We start from the raw sequence: 13,626 nt of genomic DNA, 5'->3' as shown, positions 1-13,626 counted from the left end.
AGTAAGCTTTTCAATTTAAATTAGGTCCAATTATATAAGTCTTTGCTTTCAATTATGATAAGGACCATAGCAACACATAATTGCTCATAGTAGGCCACAGTACATTGTAAATAAGTATTATCAGAGATTGATTGCCATTTGCCCCATATCCAGGTAGATCTATATCTACTGTGTACTTACGTGATATAAAAGTCCAAAACCAGCGAGACTCACAGGCTACACTAAACCACCGCTTCAGTATTCTTCTTCCTGGCAGAGGCATGCAGGATATTAATCTATGCTGGCAGCCAGCCATATGCATTCACGTGATGATCAGTTTCCATATATGGAGTATCTGCTACCATAGTAGTGCATGATTACCTACTGGTCAGTCTTGTCATGGATGTAAGATAATGGAGCTAATTGGGCCCCAGGGTGAATGGAGAAAATAAAAAACCAGGCTTTCAGAGACTGAGAGAGGTGTGGCACAATTCATAGCAAATCTGAAATCATCAAATGTTTTATAATAATTTTAATATTCTAAATTTGCTCCCAACAATGTACAGCATATTTCGTCAAAAATGGCTCTGAGACAATTCCCTATTATTTATATTTTCTCTGATACATATGCTATGCATGTTTTTATGTTGTTTTTAAAATTTGAGCTGATTCTGATAAAATGTGGGTCTTTACAAATTATTAAAGTTGCTCAAATACTGGGCTGAGTACATTTTGGCTAATACTGTGTTTACACTAGCTTCTTTAACTGAGCCAGACCTGTTTAAAGTAGGCCAGCACAGTTTCATTTGATAGTGTAAACAGTAGCCAAAGTGAGCTGTGCCAAACCAGGCCAGCATGGTTAGTACAGCAGGGCCAGCTCAGTCTGGTTCAGCACGGTTTGGCCCACTTCTGTAGTGTAAACGCAGCATAAGTTAATTGCCAAAAATGAAAAGGGAAAAATTATCCATTTTTATAATTTTTCTGATACATAAATCTATTATACATGCATATGTGGTGTAGAAAGTTTGAACTGAGTGATTCTGATCAAAATTGGACTTTTTATAAATTTTTAAAGTTACTCAAAAACCAGATCAAAGTCGTTATACTATAGCACAGGGCATTTTGTCAAAAATGGCTCTGAGAGAATTCTCTATTTTTATAATTTTCCTGGATACATTACAGATCTACAGGTTCTTATGTTTTTTCAAAGTTTGAGCTGTTTGATCTACATGTAGTAGTTTTTCATAAGTCGTATAATTAAAATTTTATACATATAGTTTATGATTGGAAAATAAAAGACAAGAGATTTGGGGTTGGGAAAAACAAAGTAGATGCTGTCAATAATGACAGAACACTGTTTACATCATGATGTAGCACCAATCCTTTAATTAGTATACATGCACTTGTACTCCCTACACAGTTATATTTATGCAATGGTTGCCTTCTCTCTTCCTCTTCTCTCTCTATCTCTCAAAGCAGTAGTTACATAATCAGCAAACCCAACTCTCTCTATATATAGCACAGGAAAGTTCAATTTACTCACAATACAGTCTTTTATTGCTTAAAGCACAAAGGGGAGATGAAAGTAGTGATATACAGACACAGATGTGTTTGCATGCTTTGGCTCTTTACTGGATGCTTATCAGTCCTTTGGATATAATGTCACTTATGCACATGTATGTGTACCAGACTATCACATTGATTCAATAGATGTAAAAAAATATAATAAGTTGTATAGATCTAATAATCATAGTTTTAAAAGTTGTTACATATAAACTAACTGTATAATCAAATAAAACTACATACTTAATTTGGTTTAATAAAAATATAGTTACCACGAGTACTACTCACTTAACAGTCAATAATAATAATATTAGTAATAATAAAATTACAATAACAATAACAAAAAATAAAATTATATACATGTTTGCAGGAAAACTAGGAGGAGGAGGAGAAGCAGAGAGAGGCTGATCTGTTTCTTCTTGTCCACGATATCTAATTCCACTAGTTGATGATTCTTTATTAATCTCAGTCCCTCCTTCATCTTTAGACTGATCATGTGACTCTTTGATATCAATATTCCTTTGATTTGATTGGTCGGTTGATGGTGGGCAGAATTGAGCAACAAGTAACGCTTCTTTTTGTAAATCAAGATCATGAGGCTGTTGAGAATTAACTTCTTCTTTAGGCTGAAACAAATAAAATATTTTAAAAATTATTTTTGTACTAAAAATTAGACACAATTACATGTATTCTTGATGCTTTTGCACTCTATACACAATCAATATTATTTCAACAAGACAAAAAGAACTAAATTATTTTGACTGTAAAATAATTCCTCATGAGTTTCTGTTGCTATGCAGTGCAGCAGAAAACGTATGAGAAATAGATTTTACATGTTGCAATCACACTTAAGTTGTCACAATAATGGTAGCAACTAGTAGTTTTTTGTGATAAAAAATTCCTCGATTTTGACAACAGAAATTTGAAGCTATTATACTGTATGAAAACTGAATTGAAAGCTCAATCAGCAAAACTACTGTATGACATACAGCATTTTGAGTAGGTATAAGAATTACATCCACATGTGTGATTATATACTTTGATTACCATTTGTGATACAATGTCTTCACTTCCTTCAGGTAAAGCTGTCCTGTTAGCAACACCACAACTAGGACATACCCACTCTAACGACCTAGGAATGAACGGATAATAACTGTGGTTCAATATGCAGGCAATATATCATCATCATTATTATTATATATGTGTACATTTACCTAGTTGCCAATTGTCGTCTTTCTTCAGGTGTACAGTCCAGTGAACCAAATGTACTTCTATCATCATCAGTTGCCATCATATCAATCAATTCCAGTAGCACAGTACTAACTAATAGTAATAATAGGAAAAAAGAGAAATTAAGAGGCTTTTAAAAATAAAACACTGATGTGGAGCACAATTTATGTGACATGAGAACAAATTGTCAAAATCTTATCTTCTAACTTTAAAAGAGCCAAACTTATATGCACAGCAACAGACATCCACATAATGATTCAAAAAATCTAATCATAATTGTAAAATGTAGTTGCCATGCAAACCTTATTGAATAAACTTATTTTACATTCCAAATTTTCAGGCATAAAAATTAATAGAAGAATAATGTGATAATTAGTGTTTCTTACTTCCCCAATACGACTGCCATGTCTCTAAACCACACATACATATCTCCAGATTCAATTTAAACCTTCCATTAGGCTAAGGAGAGAGAAAGAGAGAGAAATAAAGATAATAACAACATAAAAAAGAGTGAAGGAAACCTTCCCAAGTTCTTCCTTTTTCCACTCACAGTTAGAAAGACAACAGAAGGTGGTTTCATTGGATATTCTGGTGATATCATGATATGTCCATGATAGCGTCCTCCCTCATAATCAGTACCAGGTGGACCTTGTATTGTGAAATGCCATTCAAACAAATTATCCTAAGAATATGGTGCGTAGAAGTTATGAGCTGATTCCAATCAAAATGGGATTATGTGGCACAATGTAATTATGGTTTTAATGAATCAAAACTATTGTGTATGTAAGTATATGTACATATATGCATGCAGCAACACAGCAAAGAACAGTGAGATTTTGCTAGGGATCAGAGAATCCAATAAAAATGTAAATTGGAATTAAAATTTTTGGCAAATTTAATAGCAAATTTTTCATGTTTTGCATTATGACTAGATTAATATAACAAACACTACATTAAATGTACTAATACTAACTTCCATTGGTTGGGTATAATAATGAGGAAATGGTTCCCTTAACTCAGTAGCCTCTTTCATTAACCTCCTCACAGCTGAAAAATAAATACAAAACAATTATTGACAAAAGTAAAATTATTATTTTTAAACAATAGCTAGAAAATAAATCTTTGTCAAAATAATTTTTTTAATAAAAAAATCACTATGCATCATAAAAGTTTGGGCTAAATACAGAACCATTTAAAAAAAACATGGGCTATAGCCATTGTAATTTTTAATAAAAATTGGCTGGTTTTAAAAAATGCTAATAACTCAAATATTTTTGCTGCAGGCAACTTGTTCCTAGCACCATTCTTGGTTACTTGGTCCTTTTTTATCCAAGAATAATAGACCATTTACAACTTAAATCAAAATAACCACAACTTGCTAGCAACATGTTGTCTAGTGTATACATGTGCCTTAAAATGTAAAAGCTACCTGTTGTAATTATTAATCTTATCATATACTCTTACCAGGAGTTATGGTTGCAGGCATAGTGTCCACATAAGTTCCACCATAGATATTATCATCTGTGATTCCACTAGCAGAAACTATGACAATTTAATTTCAGCTAAATTTATAATAAATTCTTCATTACTTTCATCTGATGACTGATCATTATCTTGTTTTATTTGGGTTCCATTGTTACTCTCAACAGGTCCTATACACAAGTGATAAATTATAACTATTTATACATGTAAATTAAATAAAAAATTTACTACATAGTTCAGTCTGTTAATATTACCATCTGAATATTTGTCATGGGCTCTATCTGATGAAAGAAATTTGATCACATCAGATTTTACAAGTCCAAACTGATCTGGATAATCTTCACAAACTTGAAGTGCTTTCCTCCAGGTTATATTCATATTGGAATTTATCCATCTCTGGAACACTAGTAATAGCTTATCAGAGGCTGACATTGGACTATGCTGAAGGTCATTAACTTGTACACCAAGTGCTGTCCCAATAATTAAAAACTGGAAATCAGAACTTTGGAATAACCTATGAAGATCATCCAATTGAGGCTTCTTGTCCAGAATGATTAACAAGAAGTCTATATTCAAAATAAAATAATAAAAATAATATAATTGAATAAAACTGCCTCACTTTCTTGTTTGTTACTCACTATGGATCCTATACACAAGTGATAAAATATAAAATAAAATTACAAATTAATAGTATATATACCTTCTATATTATACCAGTTCCAGTGATCATCACTGATAGTAGCAGGCTCAGAGCACATTGTACAGTTGATGAAATGACCATCTTTACTGAACCCAACAATACAGTAGCAGCTATTTCTTTTTACAGGGCAAGCAAATGCATTGACGTAATTATGCTTGAGGTGCATGGCATCACTGCTATTATCAATAGCTGTTGTGAGTAGCTTACGTACTAATGGACAGTGCTGGGTAGGACCAGTAAAGTACACTTCAATATGAGTGTAACGGTTGATGAGGTGAAGTGTGTGCTTTTGTGTGAAGGTTATCCTGAGGGATATCGCATCTCGAAATTTGTAATACTCTGACGTTGATGGAGAGATTTTAGTAACGTAATCTTTCTGGTTGAGTAAATGTACAATGGTTAAAGGGAACAATCCTGTAGGAACTGGTAGGATCTCTTCACTCTCCTCTTCCCTCCAGACTATGAGAAGTGGCTTAGCATTAGTCTCCTTAATTGAAACTGGTTCATTGTATGAAGGAAGAGCATAAGGAATGAAGTAGTGTCCCTTTGGTTCATCTTCTAGTTTTGTGATGATGTTAAGATGAAGGAGGAGTCTGATTAGGTCAGACAACTGGAACTCTGGCAGAGAAAATACTTCAGCTCTTGATTTTAAATGCTCAAAAATATCCTCATTGAAAAATCCTTCTTTCAGATTTTTTGTGATTTTTGGAGAAAGAGGTTTGTCTGAAATTGATGCTATGGCATCAATTTTATTAACATATGTGAGAGCTAATAATTGTGAGAGAATCTCAAGGATTGGCTTAGAATCAATGAAGATGACATTTATAACTTCTGGATAATATAACATGAGACTGACGTCATGGAAATACTTCAAAGCTTGTTTAGTATCTTCCTTTTCCATACTACAACCTTTTCCAATAGATAAAGCTTCCTTAACTGATACAATACTTTGCTCAGGTAAAGATAGCTCAAATACAAACCATCGAATTGGTATTTTAATTTTGAGTGAAGCATCAGAGCCACGATACCAAATAGCTTTGCAAATCTCTTCACTGTATTTAGCTCTTTCTTCTGATGCAGCAATTGCATTGACCGGAAATATGATAGAATCATCAGATTGGGAAATTACGCAATTTTGTAAGTAAGATTCTAGTGAAGACATTGAAGACATTAGAATCTCTTCCTTTTCTTTTAAAGTAGCATCGCTCACCTTGTCATAATGCGTTCCCAATACAAGATGCATGGAGTGTGTTGGTTTCTTGGAGATGCAGGAAATATCAAGAGGCTCAAAACTAGCTCCAGTGGAAACTGCAGACTGGAAGAATGCTAACTGTGTTGACTTGGAGTGGCATGGGAAGTATTTTCCATCGATCCTGTACATCAGATCAAACCTCTCATTGAAAGGCTTAGATAGATCCAGTGTTACGATATTGAGAGAAGCTGCTCTAGTGAATAAAGGCAGTAACTCCTGGTATGCTGGCTGACCACCAGAATCAATAACGTACAGCCAATGATCACTTTTACGAATCTCTTTTGGTTGAGTGGCTAAAATTTCTAGCACAACTGCTTTGGTATCATACTTCTTATCTTGTAATAAAGGTAAAACTGCTGGAATAGGCTCATTTGGAGCATGAGATGGAATTTCTACATTGCCTGATTCCATCGGATTGGTATATGTCACAGTCCATGATTGACTGTAAAAGGTTGCAGTTGCAGTCAGGGGAACTTCCTCTTGCTCTGAATCAGTAGCAGTTTTCAAATCAGTTGCTAATTCGTCAAGTAAATTTGCTCGAGTCACTCGGCTCCAAATCATTTTATCAGAAACAGCAACTCTTGTAGCCCTAACGGCAGGACAGGCAATGGGTGTACTGGTGTCATTAGTGGGTGGGTCTTCATTTAGTAGGAGGAGCTGTGAACAGGTTTTACCAGCTCCAGGAGCACCAAGCATATTAACACGAGTAACAGTTAGATCAACGCTCCCTTCCTCCATCCACTTTTCTAAAGCTACAATATGAAACTGTACAATTAATTTTAAATATTAAACAAGTACAATTATAGTTAATAAGTGTTTTATGTAGCATACGTGTAATAATGTACATGTATATATATGCACGTATCATTCTCATTATTGTATTAGTGTATTACTATTCTAATCTTAATGTTATGTGGTTAATGTCAAGAGTACGTACTCTTGTTAATGTGTATAGATCTAGCTATAGGCTTATAGGTGTTATCATTTATGATTATGCAGGTTCTTTTGTCATTATAGTTTTGTAGCACATGCTTTGCACACACTCTTTTCCATTTAATCATTCCTTCTGTTCTCTCTCTTCTCCCTTATTCTTGAGTTTTAACCAATAAAGATTTAAAATACAATTAAGGTTGCTTAATGTTACCAAAATGTCTGCTATGATACTTACAAAACAAAAATTTATATGGTAAGCTTTAGACTCAATTACTAATTGAAGTACAGGGCTATGCAAGTAGGTACAATATAATATAATGACTGACCAATTTCATCGTAACAAAATATTGGCTCTCCAAATTTAAAATTCTACAGGAGCAGAAGGAGAGGGTCAATAAATAATAAACAAAATTTCGCATATGCATGTACATGATATGCAAATTTGCATAAAATTTTAAGCAAGAAGTGTACAGATACAAAATCAAAACTACATGTACATTGTATATGAAGTTCACAATTTAATTAAATTATACCCCAAGTCTAGTATACCAGTGACAAATATTGTGAAAAAATTCAGTTATAAAACTGAACCAGAATAAGATACAAGAAAGTAAAGCAGTGCATGTACAATACAAATACATAATAAAGTAAGAAGCAACAAGTATCTTACTTTACAAATTTTTCCTAATTCCTCTGCCAGCTCAGTTGAGGTCGGTCTTAGACGAGGATCTTGATCCCAGCACCTATTACAATCAAACATAGGATGGTCAACTGGTAATTATAGATATATTATTATATTGACAACTATAATATACACAATTTTATCTTTTTTTAAAACAATATTTGCACTGTACAGTAATCACATGATCACTTACTTCTGAAGTAATTCATTGACAAATGAAGGATGACCCACTAATAATGGTGGTCGTTTCTCTAAAAATACAAAACACGAAGTTTGTGCAACTCAAACTTTTCAAGGGGATTAGAAATCTTTTTAAAGGATATTAATTAAAAATTTTCTCAAAATTTTTTTGAAAAAAATAAACATTAAGATGCTTTTGGCAACCAAAATGCCCACACTCCTTATTTAATTTGTGCCACATTAAAACTAAATGGCATGCAGATCTTAAAAAACCTCTGAACATCTTACAAAGTGGTGATCTTAGGAAATTTTTCACACCAATAACTTGGTTCATAATAAAGGACATAAATGACCCTCGTTTCTCCTCTTCCTATTCTCTCTCTTACCTAATTGTGCCATGGCATAAAACACAGCATAGATATTTGAATTGTCATCAAGTCCCTCAATTGTTGGTATTTGACGTGCTAGCATCTCCCACAGTGTAATAGCAAAACTGAATATGTCACATTTAGTATCATAAGTTGTACCTATAGTGCACATGGCAGGTAAATGTGTACATGTAAAGCACATTAATTAAAAGTAGTATTCCCCTCTCTCACTGGTCAAATATATGGCATCATTCAGGAATTAATTTTAGAATTTCAGTATAATAATTAAATTGATTTAATTTTTGTGAACTTTTAAAAGCAGTGAAAATTATACTATATGAATTACACTGTATGGTATCAAAGCCTTCCTTTAAAGCACTTGAATGTGTATATAATTAGTATTATATGTATACTAAATTTGTCTATTTATACAAAAATATAGACTCAACCACATCAAAGCAATAATGTCATTATTGTAAAAGGCCTTTGTTTCTTGATGATATATGCCCTTTAAGGAAGCTCATATGTTGAGAAAAATTCTCTTTCCCAGTCTCCTTCCAAACATTTTCCTATACCATAGTGAAGGCTTATTATCCATTACCTTTAATGACTTCAGGTGCCATATACCTCGGTGTACCAACACCACTTGTGTAGGTGGCATCAGTCTCAATATTACAACTAATACCAAAATCACATAATTTTAAATGAGAGCCATTACCAAACAGAAGAAGACTAAAAAATTAACAAATAGAATAATGTGAAAATACATAAATCATGTAAAAATCTCTAAATTTAGACCATTCTGGTGTTTTTAAAAAGCTCTCAAAGAGATTTATCATTGATTATTTATTGCTAAACAATAATCTTCAAGCACTGATGACTATACTGCCATGCATGGAAGTCCAAGTCTAAATCTTTTGTGTGTACATTCAAACCCTTAATTACATTTTTGTGCTTTTTGATGCATTTCCAAATTTTAAAATTAAGCCTCTTTAAAATCTTATCCTATATACCGTATAGCTAGGGTGAATTGACTCTAAAAAGGTTTGGAGGTTAAAATTTTGGCAAAATTTTAACTCTGTGTATGCTTTTATGGAGCCTTATCAAATTGGAGTCTGAAAATATGGCAAATGGACCTCAATTTGCAAATTTGCCAAAGTTTTACTCCATTAAATTTTCTAGCTATACGGTACTGTACAGTATGCATTTTCCATTATCAGATGATTGCAGTAAAAAATTTTTGATACAGTTACTACTTGGGTAGGACTGTGCATCAAGAGAAACTAAATCATGAATTTAAACAATTTTTAGAGACCACCAGTTTATTGTAGTATTATGAACTGTGGTCATGCATGACTTTCATTATTTTGTGAATTTAAGTTTTGTGTTTTGATTCATTCACAATCTCGCAAAATTTAATTCTTTGCAAGTATTTTTTGATGTAACACAATATATACAGTATGACATGTACCAAAATGCAAAGCAATTCCTCTCTCTCTCTTTCTTTTACTTTGATGATTTTACATCTCGATATAATATCCTTTTACTGTGTATGTACTCCAGACCTAGAGCAGTTTGACGAGCCCAATGCATCACATGATCATTCTTATAAGTATACCGAGGGTAACCATGCAATACTAAAGAGAAGAATAACAATACATTAGTACAGGCTATATTGATATACCTCGATTCAATGAATAAGGAGCAAATTCCATTACAACAAAGGGCTAAAAATAATAAAAACTAGTGTAAAAATTAAGATATCCTAAGATATGGTCATCAGCAATGCCAGTTAGCATTTATAGAGGTTCTCTCTACCAATTACTACTTTAGACAGAATGAGGCTTGCCTCAAATTTGTAAAAATCCACCAGAACTTATTTAAGTCATGTGCCCTAACTTTATAGTATATATAGTTAACACATATACAGTAGAGTGTAATCTCTTTATTAAGGACACTATAGTCGTATACTGGTGTATGTACTGTACCTCTTTTGTCATAGGAGACAGTCCTGCTCCAAGGAGGACAACAATGTTATCATGTGTCTGAAGAGCATTTAAAATTGTTAGCTGCACAAGTATTATGAAATCATATCAGAGAGAGGAGGAAAAAGATAAGTTAATCTAGTAATTTTAATTAACAAACCTCATCGTTATATCCCCCTTTTATATCTCTTGACGTGAAATATTTTATAGCAACGTCCTTACCCTCAAGTGTTGCTGCATGGCGTATACTGCCAAAAGAACCTTTCTTCAAAAACTAATAAATAATTATAATAATACAATTTAATGTGTGTCCAATGTCCATGTCAATTACTACTAGATAAAGGTTTCTAAACACTACAAACATAGTTCTAAACAGCTGCATGCCATCCTGTTTTCCTTGTAAAACAGCACTGAATTAACCTTCTGTGCATGCATGCACAACATAATGAGCAAGAATAATAAGATTATAAAAGTCATCGAGAATGTTAATTGCACTTTAATTAGTAAACAGAGCTCTTGCCAGCATCCTCTATATGTTTCAATTTATATTACCCAGAAACTGATTTTCCAATTTTTGAGATTCACGCAAGAATCTATATACCGTATAATGGGAAGTTTTTGAGGATAACAAATTTCATGAATTTCGTGGATTTTTCCATGATTCACGAAATTAAATTCCTTGAAAATCAATTTATACGGTACAAGATGGCAGATTAGTGGAAATTCGCTAAAATTAATTCCGCAAACTTCCGGATACGGGTCATTCGCGAAATTTATTTTCCTCGAAAAAAACCCGCTATACGGTAATACCATACAAGATGGTGGAACATTTTGATTCCAGCCCAAAAATTAAATCACTTTTGGGCAAATCCACACACGGAAAGCTGGTTTTGAGCAATATGGGTGAAGATAGTTAATTGATGTTGTTAATCGAGACAATAGCCTCTTACCTCGTCATCAGGCTTGAATTTCATAGAGGCTTCCTCAACTAGTGGACATCCTATTGGTAGAAACACCTTATTGTGGTCTCCGTGCTCCATCAAGCGCTCCCCAGACCCTTCCCTACCGACAATGGAGTGACTGGGCCTGGCCTCATCATAGCCGGGCTGGGTAGACATAGCTCAGCTCCCAGCTCAGTAGTCGAAACACTGTGTAACTATAAATATAGGGCCAAATCTAGGCCCTGGCCAAATCTATAGTTTCTTCTTGTCAGGTAAACAGGCATCAGAGTGTGTGGGCGGGTGGGTGACTATTGACTGAAGGTATAAAAGCATTCTTAATTGGGTAATCATAAATATCTATGGTGCAATTTTGTTTTATGGCTTGATGGATATTATTTCAAATTTATTGATTTTGGTGCATGTTTTTATCAATTTTTATGAATTAGTACACTCTAAATGCTTGCCCTCCTCGGTTTAAATAGTCTCTCTAGCCAGACCATTCCCCATGCAGCCTACAGTCATTGGGGTCCCAATGACTGTAGGCTGGGGAATGGTCTGGCTAGCGAGACTGTAGGTTACATACATCAGGTGCAAGATCTATTGATGTACTGCAGAAACACATTCCAAAACTAACTCCTCACATTCGATGGTGTTCATGTCAACTAACAGCTTGTACATTACTTCAGAGTAAAAGTCTGGATCCTTCTTTTAGGGAGTATGAGCAGGCTTGCCTTAAGGACCCTCATACAAAGGGACTTCCCCTTTCCTCTTTCCTCCTTAAGCCAATGCAACGTGTCACCAAGTACCCTCTACTAATTGGAAAAGTAATTTAATTTGTACATTATACAAGCACATTTGCATTCATAATTGAACAAGATCTATGCAAGCTCCGCCAACTATAGCTGATTCCTTAATCTAAGCTAGAGAATATACTTCACCACAAATTTCTGACACCCCCTGCATATAAAATAATTTTTACTCTTGTTGTTATTATTTATCATTGATCATTTCTGTGTATTAAAAAACAAAATGGCTAATTGAAAATTTACATTATAAAATAATAAAATAAATATTGTAACAGGAAAAGTTATAATAATTTTTATAAATATTTGTTACGGGCTTTATCAGATGAAAGAAATCCTTTCAAGTCAGCTTTCACTTTTCCAAGGTCCTCCAAATAATCTTCACAAACCTCCAGTATATTCCTCCAGGTTACATCATTATCTGAGTCTATCCATCTCTTGAAGACTAGTATAAGGTTATTAGTAGCAGCCCCTGGATATGGCGGTAAGTCATCCACTTTAACATCAAGTGCAGTGCCAATGATCATGTAATGAGCAGCAGAACTTTTGAACAACCTAAGGAGGTCACTCTTTTGAGGCTTCTTGTCTAACAGTAGGTCTGTAGTAAATAAAAATAAAATATAATAACAATAATAATGATAAGTTCATTACTTTGATCTGATGTATCATGGTCTTTAACTTGTTTTGTTTGTGTTGCATTCCTACTCACAATAGGTCCTGTACACAAGTGATAAAATAAATTATAAATACAAATTTACATACCTGATTCAAACCAGGCCCAGTGATCATTACTGATAGTAGCAGACTCACAGCACACTGTACAGTTGATGAAATGAACATCTTTACTGAACCCAACAATACAGTAGCAGCTATTCCTCTTGGAAGGGCAAGCAAATGCATTGACGTAATTATGCTTGAGGTGCATGGCATCACTGCTATCATCAATAGCTGTTGTGAGTAGCTTACGTACTAATGGACAGTGCTGGGTAGGACCAGTAAAGTACACTTCAATATGAGTGTAACGGTTGATGAGGTGAAGTGTGTGCTTTTGTGTGAAGGTTATCTTGAGAGATATTGCATCTCGAAATTTGTAATACTCTGATGTTGATGGAGAGATTTTAGTAACGCATTCTTTCTGGTTGAGTAGGTGTACAATGGTTAAAGGGAACAATCCTGTAGGAACTGGTAAGATCTCTTCACTCTTCTCTTCCCTCCAGACTATAAGAAGTGGCTTAGCATTAGTCTCCTCAACTGAAACTGGTTCATTGTATGAAGGAAGAGCATAAGGAATGAAGTAGTGTCCCTTTTGTTCATCTTCTAGTTTTGTAATGATATTAAGATGAAGGAGGAGTTTGATTAGATCAGACAACTGGAACTCTGGCAGGGAAAATACGACAGACTTTGACTTCAAATGCTCAAAAATATCCTCATTGAAAAATCCTTCCTTGAGATTTTTCATAACGGTTTGAGCAAGTGGCTTGATCAATATTAATGCTCGGGCATTTCTATCATCAAAGTATGTGAGAGC

At 34.0% G+C, this 13,626-nt stretch overlaps 3 protein-coding genes across 6 annotated transcripts in view; all 3 read right to left on the bottom strand.

Moving 5' to 3' along the window:
- LOC100636288 (uncharacterized) overlaps nucleotides 1-258 on the bottom strand; it is a 4,447-nt gene extending 4,189 nt beyond the window's left edge. The window contains exon 1 of the mRNA XM_019998462.1: nucleotides 181-258. The gene's annotated coding sequence lies outside the window, so the exon portion shown is untranslated. The remainder of the gene's footprint in view (nucleotides 1-180) is intronic.
- Nucleotides 259-1,705: 1,447 nt separating this feature from the next.
- The window catches only part of LOC100636161 (uncharacterized), a 17,628-nt gene continuing 5,707 nt past the window's right edge, over nucleotides 1,706-13,626 (bottom strand). For 2 of the 4 annotated variants that reach the window (XM_019998459.1, XM_019998460.1), the window contains exons 12-22: nucleotides 4,955-6,375; nucleotides 4,874-4,900; nucleotides 4,509-4,820; nucleotides 4,362-4,424; nucleotides 4,237-4,314; nucleotides 3,746-3,819; nucleotides 3,323-3,454; nucleotides 3,159-3,231; nucleotides 2,757-2,865; nucleotides 2,590-2,674; nucleotides 1,706-2,168 (exon numbers count right to left, since the gene is read on the bottom strand). In XM_019998459.1, coding sequence (XP_019854018.1) covers nucleotides 1,827-2,168; nucleotides 2,590-2,674; nucleotides 2,757-2,865; nucleotides 3,159-3,231; nucleotides 3,323-3,454; nucleotides 3,746-3,819; nucleotides 4,237-4,314; nucleotides 4,362-4,424; nucleotides 4,509-4,820; nucleotides 4,874-4,900; nucleotides 4,955-6,375 — 2,716 coding nt within the window. In that variant the 3' untranslated portion in view covers nucleotides 1,706-1,826. Of the gene's footprint in view, nucleotides 2,169-2,589; nucleotides 2,675-2,756; nucleotides 2,866-3,158; nucleotides 3,232-3,322; nucleotides 3,455-3,745; nucleotides 3,820-4,236; nucleotides 4,315-4,361; nucleotides 4,425-4,508; nucleotides 4,821-4,873; nucleotides 4,901-4,954; nucleotides 6,959-7,465; nucleotides 7,509-7,809; nucleotides 7,883-8,014; nucleotides 8,073-8,387; nucleotides 8,529-8,970; nucleotides 9,102-9,879; nucleotides 10,007-10,053; nucleotides 10,097-10,357; nucleotides 10,439-10,514; nucleotides 10,629-11,304; nucleotides 11,593-13,626 lie in introns of those variants that run through there. The other 2 variants (XM_019998458.1, XM_019998461.1) reach the window with 2 other exon arrangements.
- LOC109583212 (uncharacterized) lies at nucleotides 12,360-13,620 on the bottom strand. The gene is made up of 3 exons (XM_019998464.1): nucleotides 12,861-13,620; nucleotides 12,750-12,815; nucleotides 12,360-12,696 (listed from the first exon to the last, which is right to left on the bottom strand). Exons 1-3 carry the CDS (start codon nucleotides 13,555-13,557, stop codon nucleotides 12,395-12,397), a joined length of 1,065 nt encoding a protein of 354 aa, XP_019854023.1. The 5' UTR covers nucleotides 13,558-13,620; the 3' UTR covers nucleotides 12,360-12,394.

The sequence above is a fragment of the Amphimedon queenslandica genome, unplaced genomic scaffold (assembly GCF_000090795.2).
Source record: "Amphimedon queenslandica unplaced genomic scaffold, v1.1 AMPQUscaffold_13318, whole genome shotgun sequence".
In the NCBI taxonomy this organism is placed as follows: Eukaryota; Metazoa; Porifera; class Demospongiae; order Haplosclerida; family Niphatidae; genus Amphimedon; species Amphimedon queenslandica.
This window is presented reverse-complemented; position numbering and strand designations above follow the sequence as displayed.

Coding starts and splice junctions, on each gene's coding strand:
- LOC109583212 (XM_019998464.1), bottom strand. CDS start 13,557: ATGAAAAATCTCAAGGAAGGATTTTTCAATGAGGATATTTTTGAGCAT. Junction 12,816..12,860: donor CTGGGCCTGGTTTGAATCAG/GTATGTAAATTT, acceptor ACTTGTGTACAG/GACCTATTGTGAGTAGGAAT. Junction 12,697..12,749: donor CCATGATACATCAGATCAAA/GTAATGAACTTA, acceptor TATTTACTACAG/ACCTACTGTTAGACAAGAAG.